The 15825-nt window shown below is 40.6% G+C and overlaps 1 protein-coding gene across 1 annotated transcript; it reads left to right on the top strand.

Annotated features, from left to right (window-relative positions):
* Positions 1–8247: 8247 nt before the first annotated feature.
* Positions 8248–15466, top strand: dusp7 (dual specificity phosphatase 7). The gene is made up of 3 exons (XM_069146460.1): positions 8248–8755; positions 10394–10822; positions 13236–15466. Exons 1-3 carry the CDS (start codon positions 8347–8349, stop codon positions 13550–13552), a joined length of 1155 nt encoding a protein of 384 aa, XP_069002561.1. The 5' UTR covers positions 8248–8346; the 3' UTR covers positions 13553–15466.
* Positions 15467–15825: the final 359 nt, after the last annotated feature.

Here is a 15825-nt window from a genome sequence, read left to right as displayed (position 1 = left end):
AAAAATTAAACCTTAAAATAAAGAGAATCACTTGCTTTTGTCATGGTGGTTCAGTGATTTATTAAATACTCACTCAAACTGGGAACAAAACCAATCAAAAGTTTTTTCTGGAGATGATCCAAACAGCTGGATTTTTGAGGACCAGTTGGGTGACTCGGTTTCTTTTGTTAACTCTTTGACGGACAAAACGTCCTAGTCCTCGAAGGTCAATGGGCTGTTCAATCTTTGGTACGAAAGCACAACTTCAGTCCTACTGATGTGCTCTTGACCAAGATAAACCCTGATCTCCTTCGACATATTTGGTAAAAAAAAATTGTGTACATGTAGCCTGCAGTACTCTGCGTCGTCACTCCGTCGTCTCCTCTCTAAATACACTCTGCATTGTGTGTGTCAGAAGATTGTCTACATTCTTTCTGTGTGTTATGTCGGGCCTTTCTGTTTCCGTATCGTTCCACATCGGTCAATAGTAATAAATTCAACTGAGCGACTTGTATGTGGCTCAGAGTTCACAGTGTAAGCACGCGTTCACACACAGACTATATACAAAACATACACTTAAAGAAACACAGAGCCACACTTGGACTCTCTCTTGGTTTCAGAGGCTGTTTTTGAGAGAGGATTCAGTTATTTTATGATGTTTGTCTGAGTGAGGTTTCAGTCCAGCATAGTAGCGGCTCTGGTTGTCTGGGGTAAGTGTAATACAAGTACTTTACGCTTAGTCAAAGTTATTTCACACACGGCGTCTAAAACTTTATTGTAGAAATGTTAATTTTGAGTGTTGTGTCAGTGTTGTCAGTTTAAAAAAAAAAAAAAAAAATCCATAAATACGTTCCTACTATGACAGAAAATAGTGAAAAACACATCACAAGGTTAGAGAACCAAAGGTAAGATCCATTTCTTAAATCATCAAACCAACAGCATGAATGCCAAAACTTTTATAACATCAAAATGAAAAAGTGCAGTTTAAAAAAATTCGCACGAGAAACTTGAACCAGCAAATATTTATAATTTCTTTAGTAAATGACTTAAATCAATACCTGATTATAAAAATGTTCAACCATTAAACTGTTTTGACAAATTTAAACATTTTACCAGTATACCAATCTCAGTACCTGCATACTGTATGTTTGATAATTGAATCACAAAGTAAGTAAACAGAGACAGACACAATTCCTTGATACATTTTCCAGGCCTGTTCTTTATGTGTTGACAACCTGTGTTTGGGGGCGAAGGAAACTGCAGAGGAAATGCCAGCGTCAGCGTGGGAGAGGGGTGGCCACCTCACTTAATCACTGAGGTGAGTGGGTTTAAACCACAGTCTGCCTGAAAGAGACCTCAGACAGAAACAACAAAAAAAAACAAAAAAACGAGCTCAGGGCTACATTGTTCCTAGATTTCTTTTGAAAGAAGGAGAGAACATTTACATTATCATCACGATGTAAACAATATGCAGCCCCGAGCAAGACATGAAAAAAGTTATTGAATTTATAACATAGTTTTAATCAATACAAAGCACTGCAAATCCTGCATGAGGATGAGTTACATCTATGGATGTTATCCTATTAATCAACTCCAATTCAGACTTGAAGTTTAAATGTTTGGGGCTGTGCCGCTGATATCTCTGAATACTGGATACAGCCCAGAGTCATTTTCCAGGAATATGAGCGGAGTTTCTGCTTTAGAAATCATCTGTTTAAAACTGTTCATGTGTAGGAAAGCCCAAATGAACCACAAAGATCCAATTAGTTCGAGATGCACTTTTCCCCCCCGTTGAAATTTACAGTAGAAAAGTCGAACTGACTTTGTAATTCTCCTTATACCTATTTTATATATTTTTACAATTCGTAATCTGACGTGTGTGGTAGACACTGTGATGTTGGGCCTAAGGATCTCCTCTAAAAATGTTGTTTCCGAAATTTGAGAAGTGTATGTTGTTTGTGTGGCCCAGTCATAATGGCACCCTCTTACTTGTATTTGCTCATTGGCAACAGGCGCAAACATTCACTTGTTCCCAAGAATAAACTGATTACCTTTTGGGAGTCAAAGGTCAAGGTCACCGTGACCTCGCGTCTATCCCCCCCCATTCTAAACTCCATATCTCAGGAATGCCTTGAGGATTTTTTTTTTTTTTTTTTTTCAAATGTAACACACACATTTACTTGGACTTAAGGAGGAACTGAATATATTTTGGTGGTCAAAATGGTGACTGTTCTACTTCATCTTTGTCTCATCCAGGCCAGGAACAGAAAGAGAGATTGTGACCACATTTCACGTTTAGTCAGACACTGAATTGGTGACACTAGTCTTGGGTGTCCACCTTGAAACTAAACCGACTGTTCGGATTTTCTTTGCTGGCGGGTTGAAGACGTGACTACGCATCCACGTTTTAGAATTTGTAGCTTCTTTGCAGCAATAATTCTAATATTTTTATTCTGTCATTGCTACAACTTTGTGTTCCATCTGAGTCAGCTTTGCAGATCGGTTATTAAATTACCAGAACCAACATGGTCAGTTCAAACTAAAACCACACTCGCTGGAGAACACCAATGTAAGGGCACTACCACGACAGCAAAATAAAAGTTAAAAAAAAAACAAAAAAGGTTTTTTGCTCATTTGGTTTTGACAAACATGGAAAAAAATACCCTATAGCTTCTACTAATTTCTTAGAAAATGTCATTTTAAATTCAAATACAGAAGATCCAGCAATCGGAGATACTCGATATATAAAAACTTTTTCAGGACAGATTTTTCTCCTTTCATGCAGTTTGGAAAGATCTTGAATTATACAGCCTTTTCTTCCTGAGGGACAAAAACTGCTCTACCTCTGTTTTGTTTCTCTAACTCCCAGCTAAGACAACACTTCACCTCTGAAAAATCCTTACATTATAAGATTTATCTTTGTCCTTGTGTTTTACGATCTGCAAGGATTTGTGTAGTATTGTAGTCTGTGGGGGGGGGGGGGTTATCAGAGAAACAACACTTAATACAGATGGGAAAGTTCACTTCCAACTTTGGATTTGCAAATGGGAAAATAACATTACCATTCTGGAGTATAGATTTGAAATGGAATTAAAGGATCTTCAGTCTGGCAGACAGACCTTTTTTTTTTTTTTTTCCCCCCTCACCAAAGAATTCCTCTGTCAGCAAATATTGTTCATATTGCTGTGCAGTCACATTCGGCTGCTCTTCATAGTTATTCTTAATATTTTTGAAAACTCAACCTGATTGAAGCCCTCAGGAGCAGTGAGGTATGAACAAGAGCAATTTTCAAAAAAACTTGATGCCGTTGACAGACGAGAGGTATTGTGCAACAGGAAATGTGTGTACATAGGCAAGCGGAAAGCTCTTTTGCGTTCCAAAACAGCAGATTAGAGGCTGTTGATGCATGTATGAGCAAGCAGTTTCACAATGAGGGGGGGGGGGGGGGGGGGGGGGGGGGGAATAGAAGAGAGGGAGGGGGAGAGGGGGGGGGGGGGCTTTCAATGAGTTTATTCAGACAGACATCCAAATCTTTACATGAGCTTATTTCTTTTATTGTGATGCTCATCCTGTTTGGTGTCTTTACATTTATAAAGAAATACAAGACAGAAGCCGGCCGGAATGCTTTTTCTTGAGCACCGAGTCATTAGTTTGAAGTGGGCTCGCCTTTAGATGGAAACAAACAAAAAAAACTCGTGTATCTCTGAAAGCCAATCAGGATTTAGCTCCATTTGAATTAAACGTTGACAGTTTTGAAGTTGTTTGCATATGTTGCTAAATACACCCACATAGTCCTGATGAAGCAGATCAGTTGAGTTTTTGAGAGTAAAATCCCAGTTTAACTAAAAATAAATATCCCACCTTCTCTGTAAATCACTTGTCCTTTGTCCTCATTTTAGAAAAAAAAAATTCAGAAACCAAAACAAACAAATTGTTAATTTAGGATTTTATGGTTTAATGACGGTGCCTCGTACTTTTGCGTTAATTAGACTGTGGATAAAAACGTAGTCCCCGGGTCTGAAAAGTAAAGTGCCATGAAGTGCAATACCACTGAGTGGCTGGCTCCAAAAAACCTCGGGCTCAAACGGACTCCCATTCAAAAAGCGTCAACTGATATTATGAAATAAATCAACAGATTTTTTTTTTTCCACAAGTCATTTTGGTGTCGTTCGCTAAATTCACTCGTGATCAGTGCTCTCTGGTTGTCCTTCTGAAAATAATTCCCTAGTTAATCAGATATTGCGCCTTTAAAGATGTTATACCTGGGGTGTAGTCTGGTTGCCCGTGTAGGTGGATGAGCATAGTGTCCTAAAGTTCTCTGTCCAATCCAGTCCTCGTTCCTCCCCAGCCTCACCCTCTCATCCAAATATGATCATTTCTGACTCCAAAAAAAACAAAAACAAGAAGGCGACAACTAAAATGCCAACCTCGAAGCTTGAAAACGGCAGTTCACAAACTAACGGGTGACATCACGGTGGGTTTCTTCCCAATTACTATTCTGGTATCGTTCTACACAGCGGAGACGATGGGCTTCGACAGCCAGCTTGTTTTGAATTTTTTAAGTTCCACAAAAATGAATCCCTTTTTGAGTCTTTTATTCATGTTCCCTGTTTAGATTGTCCCTGTTTCTCTGACACTAAAGGGATCGGCAACAAACAAAAACAAAAAAAAATGGATGTGCAATCTGTCTTTTACTTTTTTACTTTCTTAATATTCTCCAACAAAGTAAAAAAAAAACATTCTTCATCATGACTAAAGTTTCAGTTTATAGTAATGGCATTTTCAAAAAATAAATGATGATACTTTTGTTTACTCCCGGAGAGCAGTTTGTAGACAAACAAAAACACACACACAGTGCGGCTACACACTCTCAGAGAGCCTGTTGTTGTCCATGAAGGGAGTGGAAACACAAGAGCCCCAAAGTTTGTGTGTGTGTGTGTGTGTGTGTGTGTGTGTGTGTGTGTGTGTGTGTGTGTGTGTGTGTGTGTGTGTGTGTGTGCGCGCGCGCGCGCGCGTGTGTATGTGTCTGTGTGTGTTTGTGTTTTGTCAGTAAGTGAGTGTGTGTTTGTGTGTAAGTCACTCGGGGGGGATAAAGAGCCATTGTTTGCAGCTGGTGCATCCCCCACCCCTCCTCTGTGCAGCTGTGAGGAAATCAAACGCTCCTCTTTTCCCCCTCTCTGCCTCTGTCACAACCTGCTGATGCCTTATTAGGTCATTCGTGGTGAAACGTAGTGATGGTTTGTTCAGTGTAGCAGGTACACACTTGAGCTGTTACAGATGGACGAATGTCCTACATCGCGCCACCATGACAATCTGCAGTAATGTGTGAGGAAATGCAAGACACCCGTCCATCTGAAAACATTTACGGCCGCAGCGATCGAAGGGGGGGGGCGATTCCACGGATTATAAACGTCACCTGCAGCATCACAACTACGCACCGCTAGCCCTGAGATGATTAATTGACAGAAAACTAACTGACGAGTGGTGGAATGGAACTAAGTGCATTTACTCAAGTTGTGTACTTGAGTACAAATTTGAGATATTTATACTTAAGTATTTCCATTTTATGCAACTTTATACTTCTACGACATTAAATTTCACAAACAAAGCTTGTACTTTTTACTCCAGTGTATTTGTCTGAGAGCTGTAGGTACAAATCACTTCTAGGATTACAGTTTTTCAGACCCTTCTTGTTCAGTAAAAACCCTGCGTCTTCAAATTTGGTGATTTTCGCATTTGAATTTTTCTGATAAACTGAAGTATCAAATGTTCCTTTTATGGTTTGAGAAAATTCGCCCAACGTTTTAATCAAAATAAACTATTTTAAAACCCACTTGGATTTGCCGGAAAATGTCATGTTTTTCTGAGCTTGCTGACTTTTTAGGCTTTTTATTTGGTTATAGAACAGAAAGAGTTATCACATGTGATAATCCATACATTACTATAGATTAAACAAACCATCAGTACTTAAAGTAGTTGAAAGTAGAACAACCTTACAGTAGATAGCTGTGGCAGTAAAACGCAACATTCATATTAATGCAGCATTGATATTAATTCAAAATGTATGCATACTTTTATATTTGATACCTCGTGTTTGCACGATGGACGAACACAAAACCTCGATTTCTAATTCATCTTTTTTATAAAGCAAAAGGAGTGATATCGTAATCATTATAGCTTGTTAACAAAAAAGAGGATGTTTCAATATTTAATAAACCTGAAATCCCGAATCATGGAGTCATAATCGGAACCAAATGAATTGAAGGCATTTTGTATCTCTGGTGACCAAAGATAAAACATTAGGTCTCCAATGTCTGCCAGCTTAGAAAGGAAAGAACACATTTTGCCTTTCACAGCTTGTGGCTGTAGCCGTGTCTCTGTAGTCTAATGACGAACACAAGTGCTTGTCAAACTACATTTTACGAGACACACATTTTGCATACAAAAATATACTGCTGTCACGCAGTTTCTAAAAGTGTCAATGTGATTTGAATTTATGAAAATGTAAATGTTCTTTATAAAACATAAATTATACAGTGTCAAATACGGTTCACTTCAATGAGACAGACCTTTGTCTATTGGTTCGGGCTTTATCGCTACAACTGATACGTGTAATCATTCACTCGGGGGGGGGGGGGGGGCACATGATCTTTTCACCTGCACAATCTAATGCAATGGAATAAAACAATCCTGCCATACTGTACAGTTTTACAAAGTACGTAAATTAAGCTTTTTACTGTGTGGTGGTGCACCAGACTTCATTGTCCTGACAGGTGTTTGTATTTTTTTTCCGCCTCTGAATATACATATTAACACCTCGTTGTAGAATGCAACCCAGAGCAACACAATACTAACACATCATAGAATTAGCACCTCTATGACGTCAAAACAAATTGAACATCACAGATATCATAAAATTGCACTTCAAGGCAGAACAGTTGCCACGATGTACCCAATAAAGTGGATGCTGCTTATCCAGGATAAAACAAAAATACAATTTTGTTGCCTTACACCTTCCTTTACAAATGTTTCAAACTTTTGTAAATAATTCCAATAACATAACAATAAAACAATCCTGCCATACTGTACAGTTTTACAAAGTACGTAAATTAAGCTTTTTACTGTGTGGTGGTGCACCAGACTTCATTAACTTTCAGGTAATGGTGTCTCAACTATATTATTCAAAGACAACATTAAAGATATATTAACCATCCATCCATTATCTCTACCCACTTCATCCTGAACAGGAACACTATCCCAGCTCACTTTGGGAGGATGAAGGGTAAACCCTTGGACAGATCGCCAGTCCATCACAGGGCCAACACATAGAGACAGACGGAAACAAAGACCAGTCACGCTCTCATTCACACCTAAGGGACATTTTTTTTTTTGTAGAATCACCAATTGTGTCACCTGTGCTTTTGGACGGTGGGAGGGAAGCCGGAGTACCTGGAGAGAACCCACGCAGGCGCTGGGAGAACATGCAAACTCCGCACATAGAGGCCCAAAATCAAACCCGGAACCTTGCCACTGTGAGGCGACAATGCCAACCACTGCACCACTGCGCCACCCCTATATATTAATCATTAAAATCCCAATAGAAAAAAAATAAATAGAAAATAAAGCCAGAATGCCCAGCACCATAAACACAACAGACATCAAGGTAGGAATCAAAACGTGGCTTCAAAATGCGTTGATTTCCCCATCCCAGAAGTCCGTTTTGTTACTCTATAGTTCGACTATACCGTGCAGAGAATCAATGAATGGACGGTATGTTATGAAAGCAGCACGAGCTCCTGTGACTCCTCAGCAGCTCTGCACCTTTAAATCTCGGCGCTCCTCCCTCTCCTCAATGACAAGCCCGCAGAGCCTCTTTAACGCATCCAGTGGACATGACAAACCAGAGGCGCTCAACGGGCCAGCATGTCAAATAATAACAATAATCATGGGCTTTAGCGGCGGCAGCTCTACTGTAACTCACATCCTGAGGCACTAACGAGGCATCTTCGGGCCGTTTCGTGGCTCTGCGGACGCCTCAAAGTTGGAGCGGGCTCGCCGAATGGACGTCGATGGACTGGAATGACACCTCCACTTCTGTCGGACTGAAGGAAGGAGGGAAAGAAACCTCTGCATGTTCAAGTTTCCTGCTCCGACCAGAGGGGCATCGGTGCGTGCGTGTTGGATGTGTGTGCGAGTGTGTGGAAGTGTGTCTTGGGTGCGTTGCGCCCGCAGGAACAGCAGCAGGAGCGGGAGCGGCGGCGGCGGCGGCCGCGGGAAGGGAAGTTTAGCGTCGTGATTTTTGTTCCTTTTACCCTGTTGTGTTGTTTTCATGTCACATCAGGGGACAGGCGGATTAACGTTTCCCTAATGAAAATTAATCGTCTGTGGAGAGGCTCTGTGATCGTGACTATGATGATGATGTCGAGTAAGAGCGTGGAGTGGCTGCAGGAGGAGCTGGAGTCCGGGGCCAGCTCTCTGCTGCTGCTGGACTGCAGACCCCATGAGTTATACGAGTCCTCGCACATCGAGTCGGCCATCAACCTGGCCATCCCGGGCCTCATGCTCCGGAGGCTGAAGAAGGGCAACCTCCCCATCCGCTCCATCATCCCCAACAACGAGGACAAGGAGAAATTTGTGAAGCGGTGCAAGACGGACGTGGTGGTTCTTTACGACGAGGCGACCTCTGAGCGCCAGGAGTCCGGGCTGGGGAGCTCCGTGCTGGGGCTGCTCCTGCTGAAGCTGCGGGACGACGGGTGCAAGGCTTTCTATCTGGAGGGTAAGATCAGATTAATGTTACTTTAAAAGGTCTGCTTGTGTGTTGCATTGCCTTTAATTCATAAAATACACATTCATAACGTGGTGCAGCAAAGTGTTTAATTCCACTCTGATTTGATTAACTTAAATTGTCCCCAATTAGATGAACTATTTAATGAGTGCTCTGGGTTTCACTCTCACCACAGTAATCAATTCCTGCTAATATAACAGTATAAATCGGAGTATTTATCCGATCTGGGATGCTTAAATTGACGGTCACATTATTTTTTTTTATTATCCTGGTGTCTGAGTTGGGTCAGATAGATTCAGTGTGCTTAAAAGAAAATCTTGATAGAGTCACATATCTCAAGCCACTCCTCGACTATTAGAATCCTATGAAACATTATCACACGAATAAAGTGTTTAGGGGTCACAATGTGGCGCCACCTCAAGTAAATCCAGCTGTTTTCATCTGTCTACAGACTGAAGTTTCTAATTAGTATGCGACAGTTTTGCCTATTAAAACAATTCAGATACAGTGAAGCAAATTAGATGCACTGTGTATATTTCAACTTTGATGTTCGACAGATGTTTCATGCAGCCGACATCAATTATTGCTTCATTTTCTATTCTCGACTGAAAGGCGGGATTCTTTTTCTGAGGAAATGCTGAATAAAACCATATACTTTGTCTTTGTCTATAGAGCAGGGTCAAATACAGTATGTTTTCGGTTAAATGCTGCAAAAATGGAACCGCCATGTTGTGTTCCTTCAGGAAAAGACAGGCGGTTTTTTGTTTTTTTTGGTTTTTTTTTTTTCATGAATGAACAGAGAAACGAGGATACGACGACGCACTCTGAATAATCCTCCTGCACCAAAATAAAAGCTGCTTCGGTTTAAAAAATTTTTTTTTTTTTTTTTTTTTAAAAACCCGAAGAAACAAGTATAAAATAGGGTGGTTTAGTAGCCGATTTGGTTGTATTTGACCCGTAAATAATATAAATGTTTGTCGGGAGTCAAGAGCCGAGCTGCCATTCACAAAAAGTCCACTGAGCTGTGTAGTGCTGGAGCGCAGCTGAGTGTCCTGCGCTGCTGCTCACTCTCCGCAGGGCGCAGCTTTTCTCAATGGAGCACATCTGTACAGCCTGTTTTCATGTTCATACTGACGTGAACTTCACCTTATTATTATTATCCTTTTAGCTGCAACATCAGTGTGTGATGAGGAGATGGTTTGAATTGAACAATAGCATTTTCACAAAAGTGGAATTTTTTTTTTTCATTTCATAAAAGCCCATTTTAATAGCCTACTTGTAATAAATATAAATATAAATATAATAAGACATTTTATGTTGATATCCTTCACCTTTAGCGAATGTTTAGCATATTATAAAATGTGTCCTACATTAGATTTTTCTTAGTTTGACCGCCTCTATTATTATTTGCGAATATATTTTTTGATAGTATACGTTATATGACCCAAAAGGTAAATTTCTTGTCATTCAGGTTCATCATCCACCTCTTGTACCATGCAGAGTTTACAGTCAGCTGCCATTTTGTTGATTTTAAGTGTACAGGGTACAGCTTTATACCAAGTGAGATGACTTTCTTGGCTTTATACCAGCATTGAATCATTTTGGGGTGATCTTTTTTTTGTCTACCAGGGGGCTTCAACAAGTTCCAGTCAGAGTACCCCGAGCACTGCGAGACCAATTTGGACTGCTCCTGTCCTAGCAGCTCCCCACCAGCCTCCGTCCTCGGCCTGGGAGGACTCCGCATCAGCTCCGACTGCTCGGACGGGGAGTCTGACCGCGAGCCGGGCAGCGCCACAGAGTCGGAGGGCAGCCCGCTCCCCAACAACCAGCCAGCGTTTCCCGTCCAGATCCTGCCGTACCTTTACCTGGGCTGTGCCAAAGACTCCACCAACCTGGATGTGCTCAGCAAGTACAACATCAAGTACATCCTCAACGTGACACCCAACCTGCCCAACATGTTCGAACATGAGGGGGACTTCAAGTACAAACAGATTCCCATCTCCGATCACTGGAGCCAGAACCTCTCTCAGTTTTTCCCCGAGGCCATTTCATTTATCGGTGAGTGGAGGCGGAGAATGCTGTGATGTTATGTTTAGATACACATCAGATTTTTAGATAGACCTCGGAGGTTATATCATTTTGTTCATCGGCGGTTGAGCTCATGGCCTCATCTTTAAACTATTGTTTTGTCTGACTGAAAGTCTAAAACCAACAGATATTCAGTTTACTGTCACTACTTGACAAAGTAAAGCAGCATATAGACCCATTTTTAGAAGCTGGAACCAACAAGCATTCTTTATTTTTGTTTGAGAAATGATTAAATGATGATCAACTTCTCTATCCAGCGAGTAATCAGTTAATCGCTTCAGCTCTAGTTATATCTTAAAGCTCCAAATAATCAATTCGATTCTATTAAGACGCCCAAAGATATTCAATTTACTATCACATAGAACTGAAGAAAAGTGGGTAATATTAATATTTGATAAGTTTGTTGCTTGTATGTCCTCTATTCTGTCAAGATTTCAATCATAAATCATGAAAAATGTTTCTTCCGTGCACAGTGAATAGTTTTTGTTTTTGATAGAATTAGTGGCAATTTCCCTTAAATTTAATTGTTAATCCACACTTAGACTGTCACATGCCTGCAAAAAAAAATAATAAAAAAAAAAAAAACACAAAATATAAAAGCAACATTTTGAATAAAACATGGAAATGGATTCTTTGAGAATGGGGTCACACTGAGTGGAGAGGAATTTCGGCCCTCGTCCTATTTTCAGTGTTTCCCATCATTCCTTCTGACTTCATTCCCAGAGAATTCCCTCTGAGGGAGGGAGTCGAGTCAATGCCGGAGTCTTTATGTTTGTCTTAGATTGTCCAGACCACTCACACACAGCCCCCCCCCCCCCCCCCCCCATTTTTTTTTTTTTTTAGAGTAATGATTCTGCTTAGGTGGGAGGAAGTGTGACATATGCCAGAGCCAGAGGTCGTGGCAGATTTGGGTCATGCTGATGTTAAATGGAGCTGGCTGTCTGTAATATGGGGGGATTACATCAGATTTTTTTTTTTTATAACAGCAGGGTAATTATGGGTAAAAGAGGCACAGATGTGACTTAACACTGTGCTGCTGAAAGTTGCAAATTCCTTAAATATCTAAAATTATTGTTTGAACATGTTTGTTTTTTTTGTATGCAAGAATGGAGAGACAGCAGGATTTTTGGCACCTAACAGCGTGATAAATGAAAGATTATTGGATCATTATGTCCCTATGACCACCAGTAAAGTGATGTAATGCTGCTCAGTCAGTAGATCAGCTCAAGCAGATTAACAACTAGTTACTTATTTGACTTCTGAGCCCTGTGTAGTTGGGTCTGATTCTCCGTGACGAGGATTTTTGGCCCCCTTTTTTTTTTTTTACTGTGGAAAGTGAGCTCGCGTCATGTATAAATTTAATTTGTCATCGACTCGGCAGCCTGAGCTCGCGAGCCAACTGACCCCAATCCTACAACAGGAGTTGCAGGCAGCGAGGAGAGGCAGAGAGATAAAGGAGAGGATGAAAGAGAGGGAGAGAAGAAAGGAAGGAAAGAAGCACTTAACTCTCGCTCTAATAGCCTGTAGAGATGCGAGTGCAAGAACTCGAAACCGATAGGTGCATGGATGTAGCCGCTTAATAATGTAAGATGTTTTTCTACTCAGAGAGCTAGAAAGCAGAATGAAATATGGCTCTCTGCTGTCATTGAGAAAGGTCACTCCGAATTCATTCCGTAACCATGATGCATGTATTTTTGAAAGAGACATCCAATTTTCTGGTTCACATTTTGAGCTGTTGCACGCTTGTGTTATTGATTTATCATACACCTACGGTGACTCCAATGATTATTATTATTATTATTATCATTGAATAATGTTTGGATTATTTACTCATTAAGTTTGTTTCTTGTTTCATTCATAAAATGTCAGAAAAGTTTCCCAAGCACCTGACAGTCACCTGCTATAGTTAAATAACGCTCTATAACCTAAAACAGTTTAAGGAAAAGCAATAAATCTAAATAAATTCCCTGAATATGAATGCTGTGTTTTACCAAATGTTCATTCATATTGACACTCATAAAGTATTGTCATTGATTAACTATCTGGACTGTAAATGATTGCAATCGTTTTTAAAATCATTATACATCAAAGGGCATCGCTAACGCCCCCTAAAACAGGTTTGAAATTTGAATCAGAGGGAGCAGTGAATCATCTGGTGTTAAATTAGACTTTAAATAAACCTGACTCTCATGATTTCTTTTATACATTTACATATAAATGTTGGTCAAAAGGCTAATTAGAAAGCACTTCTTTTTTTTTTCCCCTTCTGACTCATTCATAATTTGAATTGAATTTGAAGCCTTGAGTTTATGACTGAAACATGCTTTCCTCTCTGTCTCCTCCTCTGTGATGCCATTCTCGTCCTCCTTCTGCTCCTCCTCAGACGAAGCACGCTCCAAAAAGTGCGGCATCCTGGTCCACTGTTTGGCCGGTATCAGCCGCTCGGTCACCGTCACCGTGGCCTACCTGATGCAGAAGCTCAACCTGTCGCTCAACGACGCCTACGACTTTGTCAAGCGGAAAAAGTCGAACATTTCCCCAAACTTCAACTTCATGGGACAGCTGCTGGACTTTGAGCGGACGCTGGGCCTCAACAGCCCCTGCGACAACCACTCGACCTCGCCGACGCACGACCAGCTCTTCTTCACCACCCCGACCAATCACAATGTGTTTCAGCTGGACACGCTGGAGTCCACATGAAATTTAGACTTGAGACTGCCCTCCTTTTTAAGAGGGGTGGGGGTCAAGGTGGTGTTGTTACCACGGTAACAAGCGGCTGCACTGAAGGAAAGCAGCCGGTTTTAATGAATGTTTTATCCTCCCAAGGCTCATTGTCTGAGAGCCTGGCCACGGAGCAGCGATGAAGGAACAGGAGGGGGTCACAGATGCCACGTTACAAGGGTACGGGGAGTATTTTTTTTTTAACCCGGAGAGGGGAACTGTGGGTTTACGATGGCATTCTGCTCGGCGACTGATTGAAATCAAGGAAGGAAAACCCCTGATCAACTCATCTTGTACCGAAGAACAAGGGAGACTTAACTGACTGAGAAACTGAACGGCCGCAGCAGGACAGACAGCTTCATACAAAGATAGGAACTCGGAAAATCTACGGCGCTCGATTTATGAGATGACAACATCCCCGCTGTCTTTCTGTCTCGGCTCCCGAGCTGAGCTGACTGGTGCCAAGTGGAGAATCTGGGATTTACTCGTAGGAAATCTCGCTCTACTGAATGTAGAGTTTTTAAAAACCAAGGAATTAACACACACTCGCGCGCGCGCACACACACACACATAAACAAAGTATGTTTGTACTGTATGTATGTTAACGTACATGGCAGAAAATGTATGGGCAGTCCTTAACAAATTCAGTATGTCTAAATGCATTTTTGTATATTTTTATGTACATTTACGCACAGATCTATACCTTATATAAATATATACACATAGACATCTTATCTTTGTCCAAAAACAAAGTAGTCCCATCCTGTAATGGCTTAAGAGATTGTAAAACTAAAGAAGGGTAATGGGTGTTGTTGGCTTTTTTTTTTTTTTTTTTTTTTTTTTTTTAACTTTTTCTTTTCTTTAGGTTTGTAATGACCTAATGCAGTTTGCACAGTGGAGTAGCCATTGACTTGTTGGCACTTAGAGACGGTGCGGGAAGCAGGCAGATAAAGAGACATTCAGAGAGGAGGAGTGGACAGAGGAAAGGCCAGTTCCAGGCTGCGACGAGTCCTGACAGCTGCATAGAGCAGTGGGGAGGGAGCAGGAGCTGGGCCCAGAGCAGAGGGTCGGGGTTAGGCCCAGGTTAGGGGTTAAAACTGGCATGATGTTAGGAATCAGATGAATGGCGGTTGGGGACGGCTAAAAATTCGACTGCAGATTTAGTATTTGGCCAACTTGTTCCCGAGTGCAGATCCCATTTCCTTCTTTCTTCGCCATATTTCTGTTCTTCTCGTTGCCTACTAGTTGCTTCCACCAGCTGTTCTCATCATTTTGGACATTTGTTTTATTTCAGTTAGAAACCAAAATTTGAACTTCCTTTCTCTCATTAGTGTGTTTTGCCAAAACTGATTTCTTACTTTTCTTCGTTTGCAGAGACGTCACTGAGGGGTCAGGGTAAAGGATGGGGGATAGGAAGGCAGCGTTAACATTTCTGAGCAACTTTTTGGGCAGCCTATCTCAGCAGCCTCAAGCAAAGAAGTACCTCAGCCTTCTTATCCTGCAAACCTCTTTCTTTCTTTTTTTTTTTGGCCCATCGTAGGTTTCTTCTCGAGAAATTTGCCAAAAAAAAGTCTTTAGGACAAGAGACTGTGATTGTAACCTGGACTGGGACTTGCCTCAGCTCCAAACTGCAGTTACTTACTGAGATAGCTTCATGTCCCTGAAATGCATTGGCGTAAACTGACAAGAAAAGCCTTTCTTAATAGGGATCACCCATTTCATTCAAGTTTTGTCTTGAGTTGATTCACCCTTAAGCCTTGAGTATATAATATAAAAGATATATTAAACACAAAGGATATATATATATATATATATATATATGTATATGTATGGATATATATGTATGTATGTATGTATATATATAGATATATATGTATATGTATGTATATATATATGTATGTATATATATATGTATATGTATGGATATATATATGTATGGATATATATGTATGTATATATGTATGTATATGTATGTATATATATATATATATATATATATATATATATATATATATATATATATATATGTATGTGTATATATATATGTATATTTATTATAGAGCTAATAGTAAACAGATCTATATTATTTTGTATACCTGAGCATGCTGTGGTGCTGTATGCTCTCTAACAGTAGACGTAACCACAGTTGGATGTTGCTTTACAAGGCGGGAAGACAAACAATGAGGACTGTTTTTTTAACTGCTGTTGCTGCCGAACACGGCGGCACACAGCATGGGGTTGAGGCGTTTTTC

The sequence above is a fragment of the Embiotoca jacksoni genome, unplaced genomic scaffold (assembly GCF_022577435.1).
Source record: "Embiotoca jacksoni isolate LCO1_2020_lvr unplaced genomic scaffold, fEmbJac1.0.p SCAF_1, whole genome shotgun sequence".
In the NCBI taxonomy this organism is placed as follows: Eukaryota; Metazoa; Chordata; class Actinopteri; family Embiotocidae; genus Embiotoca; species Embiotoca jacksoni.
Note: the sequence above shows the minus strand (reverse complement) of the source record. Positions and strands in the feature narration are given on the sequence as shown.